Source organism: Dromaius novaehollandiae, chromosome 1 (genome assembly GCF_036370855.1).
Source record: "Dromaius novaehollandiae isolate bDroNov1 chromosome 1, bDroNov1.hap1, whole genome shotgun sequence".
NCBI lineage: Eukaryota > Metazoa > Chordata > Aves > Casuariiformes > Dromaiidae > Dromaius > Dromaius novaehollandiae.
In genome coordinates, this window is record NC_088098.1 from 78,302,616 (window position 1) to 78,324,676 (window position 22,061).

Sequence of the window (22,061 nt, forward strand, 5' to 3'; positions counted from 1 at the left end):
CTCATGGAGATAGGGAAGAATGAATAGTGGAAAAGGCCAAGATGGAGAAAAAGAATGGAGCTAAATAGTAAGGGAAAGAGAAAAATGTACTAATGAAGATAAGCAGAAATGGGGAAGGAAGAGAAACTGGAAGAAAAAGGAGAAAACAGCTCCAGATAAGATATTATATCAATTAATATATCTCATTATCTAATATGAGAAAAGGGAATAAAAATGAAAAGCAACAAGGTAAGTAAGAGGAAGATAACAAAGAAGGCACAAAAAACAGTGGAAGAATATGTGCCAAAGCTGTATTCAAAACATGAAAAGTCAGGAAAAAGAAAAGCAAAAGTATGTTTTTAGACATAGAAAAAAGGCTGGTTTTTTCCACTAAAGTTAGCAAGTCACGGTAAACCTAGCCTTCTTTCTCAGTCTGCTAATTCATATCAGAACTAAAAGCATCTTGCTGACACTGGGATTTTACTTTGTGTTAGCTAGCCCCAGTTTGCATCATGTTTTTCTTCCTTTTGAAGCAAACCGAATCTGCCAGTTAAGCTCACCAATGGCTTGTAGGTGACCGTACTGCTCAAGATCATTCGGTTTCCTGATAGCTTCCAGGCACAGATTTTGCACATTATTCCAAAGGCAGCTGTAAAAAAAGCTTCCTCTGACAAACACACAATACTTTTTCATATGCTTTCTTCATCAAAACAAACACTTCCTCCTCTGAGTGGATGCTATAGGATTTGGCTCCACAATACCTTGCAGAGGTATTGTAGAGGGTAAAAGGGGAGGGGGAAAAATCACTGTTGTTTATTATGGTTTTGTTTTGTTTTGTTTCTGAGATGTTTAACCTGTTCTGTGTCAACATCCTTTTATTAGAGATCACTGATGTGTTATTATGAGCATGGATTTTCACATTTAAATTTGGTGATTCTTGTAGTCTGTGTGAAGGGAAGAACTTAACCTGTGTAGCCTGCGAAACAGTGGAAGAAATCTTAGTACCAACAACATCTGCTCCAGAGGAGGACATAGAACGGGCACCTAGTGAATATGCATGCAGCAAGATGATGGACTTGGCCTTTCTAATGGATGGCTCCAATAAACTGTCAGAGGAGGACTTTGAACAGCTGAAGACTTTCATAACTGGCACGATGAAGGAACTCCACATCTCCCAGAAGAAAATCCGAGTGTCAATTCTGGTATATAGGGCTGGCCCCACCATCTATCTTGGCCTTAAAGATATCAAAACACAGTCCCAGATGAGAAAAATTGTCCAAAACATAAAGTACACAGGTGATGAAGTAGCATCTGTGGCTGAAGTCCTTAAATATATTGTGTTCCATGTGTTTGGAAAAGCCGAAAGGACCAATGCTGCCAGAATTGCTGTGCTATTTATAGCAGGCAAGTCTCCAGGAAAACTCCGAAGCATCCTCACAGCTTTGAAGAATAAAAAAATCACAGTAATACCTGTGGGCATTGGACCTTATGTTAACGTGGAGCAAATCAAGTTCATTGAAAAGCAGTCACCAGATAACAGGGCCTTCCTGTTGAACAACATGTTGGAGCTGATGGAACATAGGGATCTTCTCATTGGTTACCTGTGTGATCTTGGACCTGAAGAAAGTCCTCAGTTACAAGCAACATCCCCACCACCAGTGTCCAATATCACATTTCCACATAAGGGGCTCACATTACCATCACCCTTTCCAGAAAAAGCCACCCCCAAGAGTCTGGACATTGCTTTTATTTTTGAGGGGTCTGAAAATGTGGGGGAGAAAAATTTTAATATCACCAAGAAGTTCCTTGAGCGAGTAATCTCAGGAATGAATGTAGGAACAGAACATATTCATGTTACAGTCATGCAGTATTCAGACACTGTCACTTTGGAGTATTCCTTTAAGGAAATACAGTCAAAGGAAAATATTATTGAGAGGGTGAGGAATATACCTTACCAAGGAGGGAAGGCTACCAACACTGGGAATGCTCTCCATTATATTTCCAAACACACGTTTACACCAGCAAATGGAGGCAGACAGGATGTGCCTCACTTGGTATACATGGTATCATCCAGCCCTTCCACTGATGTTATCAAACGACCTCCCAAAGGCATAAATGTCATCCCCATAGGCATAACCCCCAATGCGGATATCCTAGAGCTCAGAAGGATCAGTCAGCCTAACAGTCCAATAGTCTTGCATAGTTACAGCACACTTATTGAAGAAGCACCTGAATTAGTGCTGCAGTCATGCTGCTCTGATGACCATTGGATAGAAAGTCCAGGTAAAGTTGGATATATTTTCTATGTAATTTCCTCTTTCCTCTTTCCTGTCTCTTCCATTCTTCCCTCAAACCACTGAAATATGAAAAGGATTCCTCTATCTCATTTGATAGCTTGCAGTCCAAATCCAAAGGAAAGATCACTTATCCTCACTGGATTCCGAGGATGTTGACTCAAGGTTAGCAGTAGTGGGCACAGACCCACAACCAGTGCTCTGTAGGCATTTGTTGGCATTAGGTGGCATCTGCTTTGAAACTCTCATTAATGTACAATAGCTTCCAAGTAGGGTGGAAAGTGACAGCAGAAAAAAAGATATTCTCCTCTGCCTGTCTCAAGCAAGTTAAAATTAAACTTCCTCTTCCTTAAGAGGTTTCACTGTTTTTCTATTCCCCTGGGACTAGAATAGCAAAAAAGCAGGAATTCAAATACCCTTGTATTCCACTGAATATAAATCTCAAGGCCCTCGATAAAGGGGTATTACTTTGTGTTTCCACTGGTCATTATCCTGCCTAAAATGCAGGTATTGCTGTCCTTTCTGCTCCTGCCAGTTCATTAGCAAATGCTAATTTTTGTTTTCATATATAATAATAAATAGCTTGCTTTCTCTCTCTCTTTTCTTTCTTTTTTTTTTCCCCTCAGAGCTGTGCAACAAACCAATGGATGTTATGTTTCTTCTGGATGGAAGTTTTGGTATTGGAGCATCAGAGTTTGAGGAAATTAAAAACTTTGTACGGGCATTTATTAAAAGTGCTGAGATCAGTATGTATTTGTCTTTTAACTCAAACACATAAAGGATTTTTATATATATATTTAATACAAAACAAAACAACATTTCACTACTTTTTTTATTTTTATCTTTAAATTACCCATTTATGGTCCAACTCCACAGAATATTTTTAAGTTTATACTGGGGAGTCAAGCTAGTCAAGTCAGACTTGGTTCAGTTTCTTCCCTAACCAAAGCTGTTCTGGTTCAGCCCAAAGAAGATTTAATACCTGATTTAGTGAATTGTCTGACGAGGAATAGCTAGGACAGCAGCTCTGTTGGAAACTTCTCTTTATACTGTACTGGACACATGAAGTGCTTGTGCCAAACAAGCTTCTACCAAGGGATGGAATTTTTTAGCTGAACTGTTATTCTGTGCCAGAAAAGCAAAATTACATGTTTGGTTTTGGTTCAGTTCTGGGTTAGGTTCAACAGACTTTAAAATAATCATTCAAGGTTGCTTCTCATTCAAAAAAAATTGATAGTTTGAAGGCTTTTCAATTCAAGTTTGATCCAAGTGCAAGGTTTTGCTCTTTAGAAAGGGAATTTTTGGTTCTGGTGAGCCCTTTTTGGCTAATCGAAGGCAATATGTTAGCTTTTTAAGATTTATTGCCCGACCCATGTTGGATGAGAGACACTTTTTGGAAGTGCCAGATCCACTGAGCATGCTGAGTATGTAATGATGGGATGCACACCTCTGGTTTGGTTGCTCAGCATAGGTATTATCAGCGCAGCAGTTCTTCAGCATGCCACCCGTGCTGCACACAGATGGAGGGACCGCACAGCACATGCAGTAAATTAGGACATTGTGTGCCCTTCCACCAAGTAGAGCCACATGGCAGGGGCCACACAGGATCCTCCATTTGCCCAGCAGGACTTGTTTTAACAAACTTATACTTCTGATCAGAATCGTTTTACCTTTTCAGTCCAGCATTAAACCATTCTGTGGTTCTCATGGCTGTTGCTGCTGGTGTTTTGCTACTGAGTGTTGACGTGCTTGTGTCATACCAGTGCTTCCAAAAGAGATGACTGCCAACACCTGTATCAATTAGAGAGCTCTCCTGTAAGATGAATGTAGCATTTCTATATATCCAGGATAGCTTATATTCGTTGGGGACCATATGTGAAAACTGTGCACTAGCCAAAAAAAAAAAAAAAAAAAAAAAAAAAGGAGGGGGGCAAGCCAAGTAAATCACAAAGGAAACAATAAAACAATAAACAATTTATTTTAATCTAGCTGTTTTCCTTATCTTCAAAATGATACATCATTAACAACAGAACAATAATAATGAAGCTATTAAGTGAGTTCTCACTGGAGTCTTTGAGAGAACTGTAAACGAATTGTAAAGTGTAATGGGTACACTATATGCATATAGATCGGTGTAGGCCTGCTATATTTGGGTGTGTGAAGTCACACTTAGTTTTACTTCATTCATAAATGTTTTACAAAGCATTGATTAAAAAAAAAAGAATATGTTACATACATGTTACATGTATCTTTAGTATGGTAGAGGTCATTCTAAGACCATTAAAAGAGGTACGGTTGATCATTCTAAACAATGTATTGCCAAGCTGAATTCTACAGCAGACTGACATTTATTAAATATTTATATCGACTCTCTATTAATTGTTTTATTCATTGTTCTAAAATAATTCATAAACAAAACTAGGATATCAGAGAATAGCAGACCTTGGAGGTTCTCTTCATGCCCTTTACAAGCCATGTTTCCTGGGTACACTGTCCCATACTGTAGCCTGATGCATGGGACTCCAGTAATGCATGACAGAAGAAACCGTGCAGGAGATAATGTCACGTGGGGAACCTGGCCCATGCAGACAAACAGGGGATCAAACTACAACTCTTGCAAAACAATGTGCATGTAAGAAAGTGATATTTAGGCAGTTTTGAAATGGAACAGAAATGACATTTGGGAATCAGTAAAGTGAAACTCTCCAATTATGGTTGAATTGAGGTTAAATATTGCATACTGATTCTTGACAGAAAAGCAACCATTTTCAGCAATACTTGCCTTTTTTTTATGAGTATTTCAGTTTTGATGTTCTGATTGAAAATGCAGCTTTCACACTCTAATGGAAAAACCCTGTCTAGCTGTGCTTAGTGTAAAATGCAACCATAGAGTGTTCTTTGGATTTATTTTAAGACATTCTTAAGCATTGCTTAAAATTTTTGTTTTCTGCTTTCTGTTTCAGGCAATACTTCAATTCATGTGTCAGTTCTCCAGTATGCCAGGGAAAATACTCTAGAAATTTCATGGAATATGCCTCAAGAGACTGAAAAACTTGTAGAGATGGTGCACTCAATTCAACAAAGAGAGCAAGGTCCTACTAAACTGGGTAAGTGATTTTGTGGATGTTGATGTTTAAGCAAGAGGGGGAAAAAAAGTAATACTAGATATAGCCTGGCTCCAACCACCAGCTTATACAGTTGCTATCTGTAGGTTACTCAAATCACAGTTTACCATACTGTATTTTGGAAAGAAGATCAGTTTCTTTTTAGCCTTGAAGTAATTCTCAGGATTTGCATTCATTCTCTTTCAGACAAGCAAAACATAATTAAAAGGTAAAGACTTTGATCATTAACCTTTCAGCATCAATTAGTTCATTAGACATTTAGCAGCAGAACTACTTATGCTGACTTCAATAGCTGCCGTCTCCAGATGTTTGTTCTTCCATGCTGAGCCAGGGTAACTGATGTGGTTGAAAAATTACTTAGCAAAATAGTAGTTGTTTTCTGGGTGATGGAGTTCCCTCATCCAAATTGCCATGCTGGTCCCATAATCCCTTGAGCTGGCACAAAGTCAGAGATGGCGCCAGGGAGGTGTGTGGCTGTCTAAGTTGGCAACTTGGCTGAAGAGCTTCTTGTGAAACATCATCATCCGTTCCAGAAAGCTGCATCATTAACAACATGTCCACTTGAATTTTCAGGTGCTAAAGCATAGATTTCCCAGTTGGTTTGTGGAAGTTCAGTACACACGTGTATCAGTTTTAGGATTCAGCAAGAAGTGATTCTACTACAGCATATCTGATCTTTCACTGGATACCCTGAGAATTTTGTTCTTCTGGACTGGAACCACATTTGCTCTGGCAGCAGCGTAGCATTAGGGTCCTATAAGAGCTGAGGAATATACAGATTTTTAGGGTCTTTGGCCTACTTCAGACTGTAAAGAGTTATTGGTATAGAGAAGTGAGAAATAAAACCTGACTTCCATAGTTCACAGGAGGATTAGCCATGATTGCTTTCTCAGCCTGGAGAAATAAAAATACCAGATGGCTGATGAGACTTCTATAGGCTCTTTGTGGGATAAATTGTTACATACAAATAGATAAGTTTCATGAAGTCTTCCATGTAATGTGTATAGTAAGCCACACTGAACTGCAGGATAAACAGAGAAAACATGGCCCTTGGGAAATGAAAGGGGAGAGGCAGCCACATGACATACTCGTTAGTGATTTGTTTATGTCTCATTGGAAAATGCTCAGAGACCACAATGAGAAATGTGGTATAATGAACCAAAATGGAATAGAGCAGAAGTTGTTCCTCCCAATGAAGTAATGAAATTAAGTCACCGTGGTCCTGTCCTGCAGCTTGTAACATGTGTGAACTAGGCTGGCTAAATAGGAGACTCGATGTCCATGGGAAATGTATGGTCATTTGTTTTACTCTCTCTGTGCACAGGCCTCTGGAAACATGCAGGCTGCTTAAAAAGTTTAGATGGCTCAGTCTGGATGTTGCAGTTTCTGAGGTAGCTCTGGAAATCTCTTTGCTAATTTACCCTGGACATGACTGAGGTTTACCCATCAAAAAAATGTCATTACCTTCAGACCAGCACTGTTTCTTCTCATTTGTGCTGGCCTCCCTATGGTAGAAACAGGATTCTCTGTAATCCTTGTGCAATCTTTGCTGATTTAAGTATCCTATTTCAGTCAGCAAAGCTACACATGCACAAAACAACTGCAGACTTAGGCCCTATGACTGAGTTACCTTTTTTAAAAATCATGGCTCACTCACAGTTCCAGTTTGCTTATTTCCTAGGGCACTTGTCTTTGCTTGCTTGCTTGAGCTCATATGCACAGTCAGAGAGTCAGTACATGAGCAATACTGTACCTATTTTGTGCTCTGTAATAGTTACTGCAGTTGCAAAAGCTGGTGGGTGGATATATATTAGAGCTGCACAGCTCCAGGAACAGAAATATGCTACAGGCTGGTGAGACGGTACTTGCTGAGCTACTGCAGGAAGGATCCTAGTTGCTGATGCAGCAGATGCAGTCACATAAAGGGAAGGTCTCTTTGCAGCACTACATGTACTTATCTTTAGAATGTGACTATCAGCTTCACTTAAAGATACTAAAATTCCAGGAGAAAAATACATTTTTATTAGTAAGAAATAATGAAAAACTGCAGAGTCTTCAAGGGCACAGGCAGAACAAAACCCAGCAGCCTATACAACAAAGCTTTTCCATGCTTGTGCAATAAGATCATATCATTCAAATTTTGGCTCACATAATACGTTAAGAAGCAGCTCTGGGGATGTTTAGCCATAATAAAATTCTGTGCAACTTCACCTAAGAAATAAGTGAAAAAAAATCCCAAGCAAACTGAAGACAAGAATTAACTGTATAACCTTCCATTCAACTAAAAAGAATGATCTACTGAAGACAATTGAGACTCACAGAAACACATCTCTGTTCAATATTCATTGGTGTTCAAGAGTGTCATAGGGAGCACAATTAGCAGTCACTGCAGTAAATGCCACTTAGACTTTATAAAAACATGATTTCAGTTGCTTATATCTTTGCTAAATGTAGCCCATTTGGGCTGATTTTTCCTTGCCAGATTCCTGCTTCAAAATTTGAAGGAAGTTTAATCTATGTATGTGGTTCAACTGCCATAAAAGCAAAATTAGGGAAAGGTACTCTTTTCTTTGTGTTTAGGAAAGAAATCTTAGAAATAATTTGCTGAAAATTCTAGAGCTGTTTACCTGTTTGAACAGTAGCGTTCTACTTTGCCTGTCATGATTAAGCCATTATAAATGCTTCCTTTTTAAAATTAACTTATCATTTAGGAGATAAAAGCCTCCTATAGCAACATTTTGTGATTCACATGTCTGCCCTGAATGGTGTGATCTGTACAGAATTGCTTTTCAAAGTCTGGCCACCAGCCTAAGGCCATGGTTTCACCAGCAGCTGCCCTGGTCTAGTGGCTCTCATCCACTGAAAAACAGAGGTTGTGTTCATTTGTTCCCTCACTACTGCTTCCGACTTTGCAGTGTCAGCTTCTTTCTTGAGTTAGCTTTGGGTATTTACTAGACTTTTCCCTGAGCTGTTTTAAGTCACTGTCCTGGCAGGTTTTTGTTTCAGGGTCTTTTTTTTTTTTTTTTTTTTTTTTTTTTTTTTTTGAGTTAATTTCTTACAAGGTTTATCTGTTGAATTTGCTCCTGAAGGGCTGAGAACCCTTGGTGGGGTTCAGAACCACTTGGTGGTAAGAGAAGTGCAGGATTTGTCATCTGCAGGGACAAGAAAAGGAATAGAGCTTGGGGCCTCATGGTCTGCTCCCTTCAATGCTAGCGAGCTGTTGGACTGATCAAACCATAATGTCTATAAGAAGTCCAGGCATTCTGCCAATGGGTACCTATTAATGAGAGAATATCAATTTGCTAAGAGTGAACTGCTTAAAGCATCCATTTTTGGAATATTTCCTCAATAGCTATTTTGCTTTAAAATTGATCATCTGCTAAATTCGGTAAAAAAAACCCAAAAAACGATTCAATGTCTATTCAAAACCCCAAATTAAGATATAAAGACTAACTTCAGAATTATCTCCATAGAGTTATTCCTGATTAGACAAGTTCTTGGTTGAATACCTGTGATCTGGACTGTCCATAAGCTTCCTGCCCAGTGGCTTTTTCTATACCTTTTCAAGTACTGAGAAGATATCTCTTTTTGCTTCTTTGCCTGGCAGCTTTCAATAGATGTGAGTGATTAAGACCCCTGCAGAACTTTACCTTTTGGGTTGAGTTGTTGCAGAAGTGTTAGCGAAAGCATTGAGGCCATTTAAGACAGCGATGCGTAAGATCTCTGCAGGAACCTTTGCCTAGCTCGACCTCTGTCTCTCAAAACTCCACAGAACTTCACATGGATTTTACATCTTATTCCTCATTTCAGACAAAATTAAAGAAAGTAATTGCAAAAGCAGTCTTGTATTGCTACAAAGTTGCTTTAAGCAATTCCTGCTTTTTCCTGAGGTACCTACAAAACTATTAAATGTCTATCTGTTAGATTATTTTTCTCCAGATTGGCTTTTTAGGATGAATGTCATTTTTTTATTTCTTGGATGTATTTCCAAAGTTTCTAGGGCACTTTGTGCTCTTTCAGTTCATTCCATGATGTTCACAATTGCTCCCAATCTAATATCTGTGATTCAGATTGGCATGCTTTTTTACATACTTTTCTTCCTTTATTCAATCATTAATGAAATTATTCAATCAGACAGAATCTAGAGGATTTCCCTGTAGATTTCCATTAAACCCCAGTCCTACTCAACATATTGTCTTTTATCTTTCAAGGTTGTTTATGTCCATTTAATCAGCTTTCAGTTCATTCAGAAACTTCTATTCTGAAGTACTACTTCAGAGTCTGGCTTGAATGTCTATCAAATGTTGTCATCCCCCCTGCCAAAAAAACCCAACTATTTAGCCTTTATTGAGTCATCTTGTTCAAGGCAACTGAAAAAATGTTCTTTAAAGACCTATTATGAGTGTCAGAAGTTAGCCACAAATTTTTCATAATCTTAGATGAGAGAAGACTATGCAGTGATGCTATCACTTCTGCATTGACTAATTACCTCTTTCTTTGTAGGATATCTTCTGTTGCTTTTGCTTTAATGATTATTCCTTACATGACTTTTGTTTTGTACTCTGTGATGTATCCAGGAGTGTGTCAATTATCAGTACCGAAAGATGGGGAGAAGGTGCCGTGCCATAGTGGTAGCCCTTGGAATGATCAACCTGCTTTTTCCAAAGTGACCCACAGATTTTTTTTTCTTTTCATTTTTCCTCAGATGTGCCAAATGACTAACAGTCAGATCCTATAGACTTAGCTGAAAGACTGTTGGGAACTTGGTGCAAGCCAGGCTTTGTGTTCAGTTCCGTAGCTAAATGTTTAGAGGGTCAAATTTAGTGTGTGTGTGTGTGTGTGAGAGAGAGAGAGAGAGAGAGAGACAGACAGACAGACAGAGACAGAGATTAATCTTGTCCATTATGCTTGTCAGGACCAGAGTAGGAGCAATGTGTTAGGAGACAGTAAGAGAAGATGAGGGCAGGAGGTCAGGGACAGACAACAGGACATGCATTCTGCTGATATCTGCCAGGAATACTGGGTGTTGAATTCCCATCATGTCCACTGCCTTTGGGCACAGAGTTTCTATTATGTGTCACACTGTTCTTAGCTTTATTATTCTCTCACATATGGTGAAGGCTTTTGGCTTTGAGACTTCTATCTTGATTTCTCATGGGTTCTATGTCTAATGTCTAAAATACATGCAAATACGGAAATCATTCTGCTTTCAAAGCCCACGTGTTGACTTTTTTTTTTGGTGTAGGATTTGTATATTTAAGAAACAGAAACCATTTGTAACAGTACAGCATTGGATTAACATCATTTACTCCTATGTTCAATACGTGGGAGCGTGTTGGCTGTTAGCCTGGGCTACCTCCCATTCTTTTCACTGGGGCTTAGATGATACCCCATGTCAATGCTAAGAAGTAATGTTTTGACCACTGTCAGATTTCTCTAAAGGAAAATGTGTTTTGTTTTGTTGCTTTATGGAACAAGAGTAAGGCTATTTTCTATTGGCATTTGGATTTTCTCTAGGACCTATCACTGAAATAAATAGTGGATGGTGTGGTCCCATATGGCCAAACCCGACACTGCAGAAGGGGTTGATCCCTGCCCCCTTCACCTAACAGCTGCATACTTCCACTTCCATCCTTCCACTGCAAGTGGCATGTGCTGCACCTTCAGTGAGCTGATATAAGGGCCAAAATGGCTGAAAAATATTCAGTCTTTTAGAACTACTGTTTTTCAGACATGGTGTGTTCTCTGAGCTGCTAGCTACCTGGTCAGGTAGGCAACAGTGTCGGCTGAAGGGAACCAGAGGGCACACCCAGCCAATGCGCACTGTTCTTTTTGGCAGATGCTAACTGTGACCCTACTTGCATTAATGCAAACAGAAACACATTTGCAATGTGCATAGGTGGGCCTGAACAAGCTCTAGTGGTGCTAGCAGCAGCAGTGGCCCAGATGTTTTCCACTGAAGGGATGCATAAGACTAAAGATGGGCTTATAAAGGTTGCCCTGAAGCCTGTGTGACTTAGACTTGATCATTTAAAGCTAGTTTAGTTAAGTCCAAGATGCTGCTACACACTCGCCTGCCGATCTTAATATAGCCTTGACTTGAGCCTTGTGCTTTGTGACAGTTATTTGAGTACAAATCTTTAAAATGTCCTTTCTTGGCATGAAAATGGTGGCTTACGGCTATGTTATCTACTAGCAAGAGAATGTTCAAACATTGTCAGTGGACCGGGTTGGTTTATTCGTAGTGATTATTCTTTATTATGGCCTCTGAGTGGTTTGTTATCACCCTCCCTGCTGAAATGCAGAAACAAACAGTTGGGAAGTGACAGTTTCCCACTCAAGATGGTAACTTTCTGAATCTCTCTAACAGGGCCACAAATGTTCATTTGATCATGTCTTCAGACACTTGGCTCTTTTCTTTAGAGCTGGCTCCAAATTAAGGGGAGAAGCCCAAAGAGTTTTTAGTACACTGAAACAAATTTTTGATGCATTAAACTGAGTAACTATTTTGGGGGGACTTTGAAATAATCTCCAGTTCTATTACAATGGAATTTGATTTCTTTATTAGAAATTATAAAAATAATGGATTTACCATTTACCAATTTACAGATAGGTAAAGATGTTTCTGTAAATTTGCAGATTTAGTGGAAGAAAGAACAATGGAGCTTGTGTTGTTGGTGACCACACCAGCCACACAAAAATTACGAAATGTCATTAAAAAAAGACAAGCACCGAAATTCCCAACACTTTTCACAAATGAATGAAAAATGATTTGAGATTCTTACTGTGTGAAGGTTTAACTTAAAATATTTCAAAATGAAAACCTGAAATACTTTCTTAGCAATTATTTATTGGACAAAAGGGAAATGAGTCAATCTTCTGGCACACTGACCATTCTGGAGGAATCTCAAGGAGTGGAATAGTCACATTAAGTTTGTGTGTTTTGTTGTATACCTTAGTTAATATATTAGATACATTATAATTCCACATCTAACATCTACATGTACAGACATATAGAGTAACTGCTGGAAATCAAAAGCATTTTTAGTAGTGATTATGAGACGGCTTTAATACGATGTGAAATAATATTTTAATGTTAATATTTCAATTTTTTAATTTTTATGGTCAGGAATAGCAATTTTTGAAACAGAATCACCATCATCCAACCAATTATGACATTTTAAGCTATGTTTTTTGCAAGTAGAAAAGCATTCAGAATTTCAAGTTTTTTGGTGTACAGAAATTCTGAAACATTTTCATTGAAACAGCACTAAATAAGATAATCATAATGTGGCAGGAAAGAAGAGAAACATTCCATTTTGATTTTAAATAATGTTGAAAGCTTTCTGTGTTTTTTTTTTTTTTTTTTTTTTTTTGTCCATACTGACGTATTTCAAAAAAACATTTTTACTTCAACAGAAGTACATCTTTCTATTTAAAAGCTATTATTTGGAAAATTATATGACCATCCCTAGACAGGACATTTCCAGTGGAGGTAGCTGCACTAGGCAGATAGAGAGGTTTGTAGGAGGAGAAACCAGCAGAAATTGTATTCTAGGCTATGTTCTTCCGAGTGGTAAATTCTTTCTCAAGGTCTAATTTCTTCAGCTAAATCCTTGCAGAATATTCAGCTGCTGCTGCTAGGCTGTCAATAATCAATATGCTGAGTGAGCTTTCTAGAGGCAGCCCTTGCTTGAAGTAGCTTGGGAAAAGGAGCTTTGCTTCTGCTAATGAAAAGCAGTGGGTGGCATGATGAAAGAGGACAGGAAGTGTAAAGTGTTAAAGTGTGCAAAGCTGTTCTGTTGGTTTGCTGGTGAATTATCTACAATGTGACTTCCACTATATTACAAGCATGTTTGTTATTCAAAATTATTCAGTGAATTTCTTAGGCAAACACATTTCTGCTGAGCAGTTCTTGCAGATTGCTCAGAGGAACTATTCTTTCAGATGTTTATTATTCGCAGTCCACTGTTTGCCCTAAAACTCACATTAGTTACACAGTATCATTTCTACTTCCTGAGCTGATAACTTCCAAGCCCAAAGGAGCAAATAAGCTGTGTGTGATCATTCCCTGTATAAATATTTGTGCAAAAACGTATCTAAGCACAAGTACTTACAACGTGCTCTCTTGCTGAGGTCATTATTTTGAACAAAAATTTGCCTGAGTGTTCACAGATGTAAAATAAAAGGACAACAGCTACCCATTTAAACCAGTTTGTGATTTGAGTTAGGGTAGGTTTTTTTCTTTTTAATATGGATTACCCAGTTATAATATGTGTTAGTCTGATATATCTAGATTTCAGAAGGATTGCTGGTAGTAGGCATGCATAGCAAAAGTTTACCAAATTAGGGAAGGACTAGATCTCTGGGAATTGAACAATTTACATGTACTGTTGAGTGTGTTTTAAGTGGTAGAGCATTTGGTAACTAGAGTTAGCCACTGGATGTCACTGTTGTTCCGCAAGTGAAAAATAAGTATATCGTTGAGACTTGGTACCTTCTTTCATTTTGTGTAATGCACTGGTAATACTTCCGGAAAAGGTAATCTCTAAAGCAAGAAATATGAAGTTATGCACATCATTAAAAAAAGGTCGTAAAATTTTCATGATTTCAGAGGAAGGTCCTCCTGGCTTGGGAGGTATTAATAGTACTGGTAGGTCCGTAATAGCTGAGATCCCTTATGTGATAGCAATAAACCAGACATTAGAAGTGCTCTGAGAAGAAGTGTTTTCCCATACAGTATAAACTACCAATACAACATTAAATAAACTTTAGTTTTACAGCCTTTTATGTATTTTCTATCATGTCTCTCATTTCTCTTTTCATTTCTTCTCAGGAAAAGCCATTGATTTTGTAGTTCAGAATGCCGTGCTGGAATCCCATGGAGGGCGACCCAATGCATCGAAGGTAGCAATAATCATCGTATCAGAGAAATCAGAAGACGCTGTGGAGACTGCTGCACTTTCTGCAAGAATGAACAGTAAATCTTATTTCACTGTTACTATTTTTACTCAGAGTTGCTGTTTTTAAAATAGTGCGTTTGGATAGAGGGTGCCAAATTAAGACATCGGTATGTTCAGATGAGTTCACTATTATAGCCTGAGTGTGTAATGGTAATGGTAAGGAATGGTAATGGTAAGGAATAGGCCTGAACAAAACCTGCCTGATGAGGATGCTTCTGAATTATAGGTAAGTTCAGGACCAACATGTAGTTTAAGTTGAACACCTTCCATAGAACTCACAAATTTGTAGCATCTCATTTTTCCAGTCCCAATGGATAGATAAGGATGACAGAAATGTGATTTAACGTTATAATGATTTAACAATTTAATGTTATAAATTCAACACTATTGCAGTATGGCAGTTCTTAAAAGATTTATAAGTACAGCGAGAAGTTGTTGGTCTGATTCACCACTGACATATTCAGGAATGTACTTTTGGTATCAATGTGTACTGCATGATGTTTTTGTAAGTTTTCTGGCTGTAGTCTCCAAACCGCTTAGTTTTTCATATCCCTAGTTCCTGAAGAGAAAACTTCAGTGTTCAACTGAGGAACAGAGGCTTCCTTTGCAGATTGCTTTGGAAGCTATTGAATCAAACATGGCTTAAATAGTAAACAATATTTTTAAATGAAATGGCTTGAAAACAATACAGTTACCATATACATGAAGAAAGAAAATGAGTTGAGATTTTTCATTATGTTAAAAAAAAAAAAAAGTGGCGCTTTTGTCATTAAGCATCCTGATGCTATTTGTGGACCCTGCATGATCGTATTGTGCTTGGGACTCATAGAGCTTGTCTTAATTAACACTGTGATTAGAACATAGTCATTTCTGCCTTGAGTTGCCTTTAGCCTATAGGGAGGGAGTGATGCAAATAATACACAAAAATTGACTTTGGAAAGAAACCTTTCTCAGTTCTGTTTTAAGCTGAAACAAACAAACAAACAGAAAGGCTCTCCTTCTCCTGTCCATTACCAATTTAAAGCCTTTTTTAAAAATCTTTTTTAGGAGTGTCCTTGTTTCCTATTGGAGTTGGGAACAGATATGACGAAGAACAACTCAGGACTTTGACTGGGCCATCTGCTGCTAACAGAATCACGAGGCTTCAAAATTTTGAAGACTTAACCAATATGGTCACACTGAATGGTGAATTTATCAATGAACTGTGCATGGGTAAGTCCAGTGTAGTTGTAGCTTCATAACTTGAGCCAAAACAAAAATCAAAATGCAAAACCAGTTAACAGAGGGCAATACACCAGAATGTTTATTCCTCTGTTGATTAACCTAACTTTTAGTTAATTTCAGAAAACAGTCCAATGATTTTGCTTATGTTGAGAAGTCAGCCCAGTTTGTGAGACAATGTTTGACTGACATTCGTCATGAATGCTAATCCAGACCACTGCCAGCACTTAGGCGTAAAACTGAACTTGAACCTTGTCAGCATGTTGCTAACAGCTGTTCTCTCACACCAACTCTCAGCAGGATTTTTAAAAACACTTAGACCTACAATTTCAAGAGATATCATCTAATTAATAGTCAGGGCTAATCAGTAGCCAAAGGACACCAGGAAAGCTCAAACTATCATGAATGAATAGGGCCATGCTATAAAATGTTAAAAGTTATTTGTGAGTAAAGATTTCAAATTACATATTTTTCTGTATAGATCTATACATTGTTATGTGTATGGCTATAAAGAATTCAGCCAAGTGGTAAGGAAAAAAAGAATAACAAAGAATTAACTCTTTCTAGGAAAATGAATACCATGGAGGGAAAAAAGTGTAAAATATTTTAAATGTTCTTCACTTGCATGTAACACTGCCTACCATCTAAGGAAACTTGCTTCAACTCTGGTCAATATTTTACTTTTGTTGCCTCCTTGGTCTGTGTGTTTATAAGTGCTTATTACTGATGTTGTTGTTATTTCTATTACAACAGCATCTATATGTCCTCTCTGCAAACCACTGTCTCATTGTGTTAGTCATTGCACAGATTTTTACCGGTTTGCTAGTGCTCAGTTAGATCTCTGCTAAAATAAGCGACCTTTTTTGCAGAGCAAAGTACCACTAAGAGTGAGGAAGTTACAGAGTGCACATGGTCCAGCTTAGAGATATCCGATCAGTCTCCACTGGGATCACTTCTGGCATTTGAAAATCTCTCCAGAGCTTCAAACAGCTGCCATTTTCTAGAATTAAACAGCTGCCATTTTCTTTCTTAAAAATAAGCTTTTAAAGATACGTTTCCTCTCCTCACACTGTAAAATATTTGATTTTCTTGCCCTAAATTACATTGATCCAAGATATAGGATGGGGAGCAGGAATTTGAAACCAGTGACTAGTTTCTTATTGCAATCTGTGCTATAACCCATTGCTACTAGAGGTGGAAGCTCTACATTGTTATAAAGCCCATGTCCAGCTTTTCCAAGTGTATGTTCAAAAAGATGAATGATAAATGTCTTATATTAGACACCTAAACCTGAAAAATTTGTCTCTCTCTTTCGCTAATGATAAATCCTGATATATTAGATCTTAAAACCATACCTCTGCTATGGACTGGGAAACTATCTTCTATTTTTCTTTCTTTTTTTGTTTTAAGTTTCTTGCAGTCTTTAAAGCATAATTTTCCCCTCCAGACTCATATAGTTGGATTTGTTGTATGAAGGGAGTCTAACTTTATAGATGGAAGTGTACCAAAAATAATACTATTAAAAAAGTTTAAAAGATTTCCTAAATGCTTTCAAAATACATTACTTGTCCTGGAAAAGACTGAGCATACAGGGAATATATGCTCGCATAGCTTAGTATTGTATAAAGGGGTTGCTACTCAGTGTTTCAATTTCCTAGACACGTGCTAATCAAATTGTTGTACCATACCACTTGCATGAAATGACCTTCCTTATATCTGTAGGTGTGTTATGAGAGCATGTAGACATAGAAACTGTGATTTAATGGTACCATGTGAATATCTAAGTGATTATATCAACAACTGGCCATCATAGTTATGTCCGAATATAACATACCTGAATTTAAACATGAGTATTCTTGTTGCAGCTATTGATATCTTTAAGATTTGTCAGCAACTTAAGTATCATGGGGTCACTGTCTGTATCTATCTTTCTATGTATACCAAAAGTTTATGTGTGTGTAAATTCTTATCACTTGTTAATTACCAAAAATATTCTTGATTTAGAACAAGATCCAGCAGTATGGCTGGACCCTGCCTCAGAGAACATACACACTAAAGCCATGGTCTTCTATTAAGTAGCATCTGGGCAGAGCTGTATGTCAATACAAAGATCGCTGTGGACTCACAGCCTAGCTGGTGCAATAGCTGTTGTTCATAGGGTATTTTGGGACCAACATTGTTGTGGAAGTCAGGTAATGCTAGCAGTAACAAAGTTTATGTGCTCTTTGGCTTACTCTTGTACACTTGGACAAACGCCAATGGTCTGCAAGTGGGAATTCTCATGGTCTAATGCAAGAATGTTTCTTATAATCTAAGCCATGTTTTTAAATAATATACCCGTATTTTAGTGACTATCACTTAAAAGCCTGGATAATGGAGTGGGATAGTCAAAAGATGTCTTTCTCTTTCAGACCCTCTCAGAGAATGTATGGATGAGGATGGGAACATAAGGAAAGTAAGTGTATTTCCTGTGTCCTCCATCTGGCTTTCAAGTTTAAAAAAAAAAAAACATAATGTGTTGCCTCTTTTATTTTTTGGAAAAGCTCTTAGTGTTTGTTTGCAGAACAGCTTTTACTAATCCTGAGAAAATGCTCAGAAATGTTAGTAAGTTTGTCTGATCCCTCAGAAGTAATCTACTCTGAGAAAGGAATGACAGAGATGTTATAAATGGCTTGGGTGCATGAATATCAGGTGAAATGCCACAGATTTTGACTTTTTACACATTTTCTAGTAGGGGTCGGGTCCTAGGATTTATCTTGAATTTTCAGTATGTTAAAAATATTACTTTCATTTTTCCCTTGAGAACACATGACTGTAAGGAAGGATGTGGCTAACAAGAAAATACTGATGAATTGTCTAGACACAGGAAAATGTATATATTTATACCAAAGTTGCCTTATAAGGTTGACCTTGGCCAGCCAACCAGATAACATAGGAGTTAAACTTAATCTAGACCAGACACAAAGTATAACCTTGTGGCTTTGAGGCTGCCAACCTAATTAAGAAAAAACAAAATAAAAAAATCAAACTTGAAAAATCTCAAAACTTCTGTTCTTAATTAAAAAAAAACCCTGCTAATACAAACGAAGTTCCAAATTCATGTCATTCATTTGAATTGCATGCGTCCACGCCTCTGGGTTCCTAAGAACAGGCACAGGTACATGTAGGTAAGTGCTGGGAAGCTTAAATTTGAACTTCAAACGTGAGTCAGGTTTCACTTTTTTGGTGATCAATTCAAGCACAATTTCTGTACTGATTAAAATGCTTTTGGAAGAAAAAAGGCCAGGTCCCAATCCATACGAAAATGAACCGTACTTTAAAATGGTTGGTGGCCTATTGAGGGATTCTCTTGTTACTTCTTCTGTCAGCCAGAAAAAAACGGGAGTTAGAAGGCACCGCAAACATGTTAACCCATGCCTTTTGGAGCAGACTGTTCAGCGTCTTGTGATGCCTACAGTACAAAGTGAAACTGTTCTGCCTCTGGTGCTCAATACCTGCACCTTTAATTTCTGTGCTGACTCTTGGGTAGTAATGTGCCATTGTTAGCTTGTTGCCCTCTTCCACCCGAGTCTACAAATCCATAGCACTGAAGAATCAAGGTCCTTTCCTAATTCAGGAAACGCAGGATGTTACATCAGGTCTATAATATTTTCAGGCATTATTCAGAGTTAGTGCAGGAGAGACAGTTGTCCCAGTGGGCCTTCTGTCATGCACCTGGAAACTGTGGGAAGTAATGTCTAGAGCTGCTGACCTCTTGCAGTTTTCAAGGAAATCAAAGTTCTCAGAATCAAAAATCTGAGCCTAAATATGATCTAATATCAGAAGTGGTAGGATTCATTACATGTTTTTGTTATTATCTCCACTCTGGAAATGATTGTTGAAGGAAAATTCGTGGTTAAGTTCACTGTTAGTAGTATAGGGATAGAAGATTGAGCATGCTAGGTCAGACCAAAACCTCCATCCAACCCACTGTCTGAGGTGGCCAAAAATAGGAGTCACACAAGAATATAAGTAAGAACTCCAGAACTTTCCTAGCCTTGAACAATTTGTGGCTTTGGGACTCCCTGAGCCACAACCAGTGTCTTCTTGGGTTTAACAGTTCTGGAGAATTTTCTCTTCTATGAATTTGTTTGGTCATCCCTTGAATCCATGCAAGTTTTTAGTTCTAATGATGTCCTGTGGCAAGGAGTTCCTTAGCTCTAAATGCAGGTTGTGTAAAAGGGTGTTTTTTAGTGTGATTTAAATTCGCCACATGCTAGAATATGTGAATGAGTATGGTTAGTGAAGATTTTTTTAACGTAGTTAATTCTGACCAGTAGTCTTCTTTCCATGCTTTTCGCCAGGCATAAAGGCAATCATAGCTGTACAGATCACTTCATTATGAAGTGTTCCCATTATAAGACATCACTGAGTATGTATACTTTTATCTGTCTTATGCATTTCTGGTCTTTGTATGGAGGAAAAATGATGTTCCTAAACTAGCAGTTACAGTAACAGAACTTTTTTAGCATTGTTCAGCACCTGGTTTAAAGAGAACAAACAATCAAGAAAAACCATGACGAAGTTCAAGGCTACCAGTTGATGAATTCAGTCAAGATACAAGACTTTCTTTGCTGTGATTTGTGGTAACAGAAAGAGTGTATAAGTCTAGGCCAGTAGATGCAGCACTCCCTCAGAGAGGAAGTCGGAGTCTTTATCTGGTGTGCTGGCAGGCTCATCTGTTTCAGCTGATTTATCCTTTGCTATTTAGAAACTTCTGCTTTTTCTTTCCTTTCTGTCCTGTTTTCACTCCTACGATTTCGTATCAATTGGGATTTAGGCTTTCTTTGTCTTCAGAGTCTCTATGTTTTTCTGCTCACCAGAATTCTTGGCTTTGGAAATTTCAATTGATGTTTTTGTTTTAATGTCTTGTGCTTTGCTTTTCTTGTCCAGCTCTTAGATAATCTTTTTCCAGTGGATTTCCTATAATGGAGTGAAATAAAAATAATTAAATATGTATGGAAACCAAAGCGCCCTTGGCCAGATTTGCACAGCTGTATATGTACCCTTCCAAGTGCTTCACTTTCAGGGCGTTGTAGGCGAGAAAAGTATAATAAAAAACAATTCAATTTCTTACTATCGAAATATTTTTTCCACACTTGAAGTTTCTCACATGACTTTTCACCACTTCCTTTAGGCTCAAAAGCCTGAAAAATATTAGGCTGCTTTCAAGGCAAGCTCCCTCTCAAAGTCCCAAAGTGTACAAAGAATGCCCAAGAAATTTGCATATATTTAATATATGGTTGCAAATTTAGCAGTTCTCTTTTAGAACTAATGGTATCTCGTAGTTCAGAGCTGCAGAACAATACTTCTACATCATTATTCTTGGTTTGCACACTGGTGTGAGGAATAGACCATGAATTATGCCAAATCTACCTGTGTATTTTGCCACTTTGCTCGTCTCTTTCATAGGAACTACAGATAGCTGAAAGAGAGAGGTTGGGAAATAACCTCTCTGTCAGAAACATCTTTTCCTGCCCACACACTTCTGCGTGTGCATATCAAAAACTGCTGTCCAATGCATAGAACCACTGTCTTCATTATTAATAGTATTTCTGACCTCACCTCTGTAGCTATGGGTCTGGAAAGGGCAATTTCCTGCATTTTGAGGTTGATATTCTTGGCAATATAGACCTCGGGATGAACACTCTATTTGAAAGTTACTGAGCCTATTTATGGGCATTAGAGATCTGTGGGATTTGGGCCAGAGAGCTCCACTTTTTTCAGATACGAATACTGAGAAATTCCAGACTGTGACCACATCTATTTCTCTGTGATATGTAGTATGTAATCCTGGAGCTTTAAGACTTAGACTGACTATCCTTTAGAAGATGAGAATGTATTTTACATTTTATCTTTAATTTTATAAGAACATTGCATTTATCTAATGACCTTAATCCAGTAAAGGTGCAATTTCCATTCAAAAAGGGAGAAATCTTTTAAAAGTTTTGGAGTTGCAGATAAAATAACTAGAGTATTCCAGGCCTTACTAGTTTGGACGAAATCTCGTTACATCCTGCTGTGCCATGACCATCTGTGCTCAGAGCGCTTCCTAAAATAATTTTATGGCTTATGAAAACTAAAGGCTCTGACATTTAAAGAAAAGCTAAAGGGAATTCTTTATTGACTATGCTATTCATGCATGCTGCAGGGTGACTCAGCTAACAATAGATGGAATACCAGATATTTCATTCTGTTGTAGCAAAGCATCTCCTATTCTAGACTATTATCCTTTGCTTGGAATTTTGGAGTCTATTTCTTGCAGTGTTGCTACATTTAACTTTCTCATGCTCATGAAATCTTTAATACACTGTGTGCTATTATTTATCTTTAATTGTCCAAGATTAATCTGAGTAGCACTGCTGTCAGCATCACTTCACTAGCTAGCTGTAGGTTACAGAGCAGAGTGTGGTAGCAACCAAGTTTTTTTTTTTTTTCTC

The 22,061-nt window shown here is 37.9% G+C and overlaps 1 protein-coding gene across 1 annotated transcript in view; it reads left to right on the top strand.

Moving 5' to 3' along the window:
• Window positions 1-22,061, top strand: part of VWF (von Willebrand factor) — a 173,542-nt gene that overhangs the window by 102,667 nt on the left and 48,814 nt on the right. Inside the window, exons 30-35 of the mRNA XM_026102396.2 lie at window positions 923-2,262; window positions 2,900-3,019; window positions 5,237-5,380; window positions 14,235-14,378; window positions 15,409-15,573; window positions 17,994-18,037. Coding sequence (XP_025958181.2) covers window positions 923-2,262; window positions 2,900-3,019; window positions 5,237-5,380; window positions 14,235-14,378; window positions 15,409-15,573; window positions 17,994-18,037 — 1,957 coding nt within the window. The remainder of the gene's footprint in view (window positions 1-922; window positions 2,263-2,899; window positions 3,020-5,236; window positions 5,381-14,234; window positions 14,379-15,408; window positions 15,574-17,993; window positions 18,038-22,061) is intronic.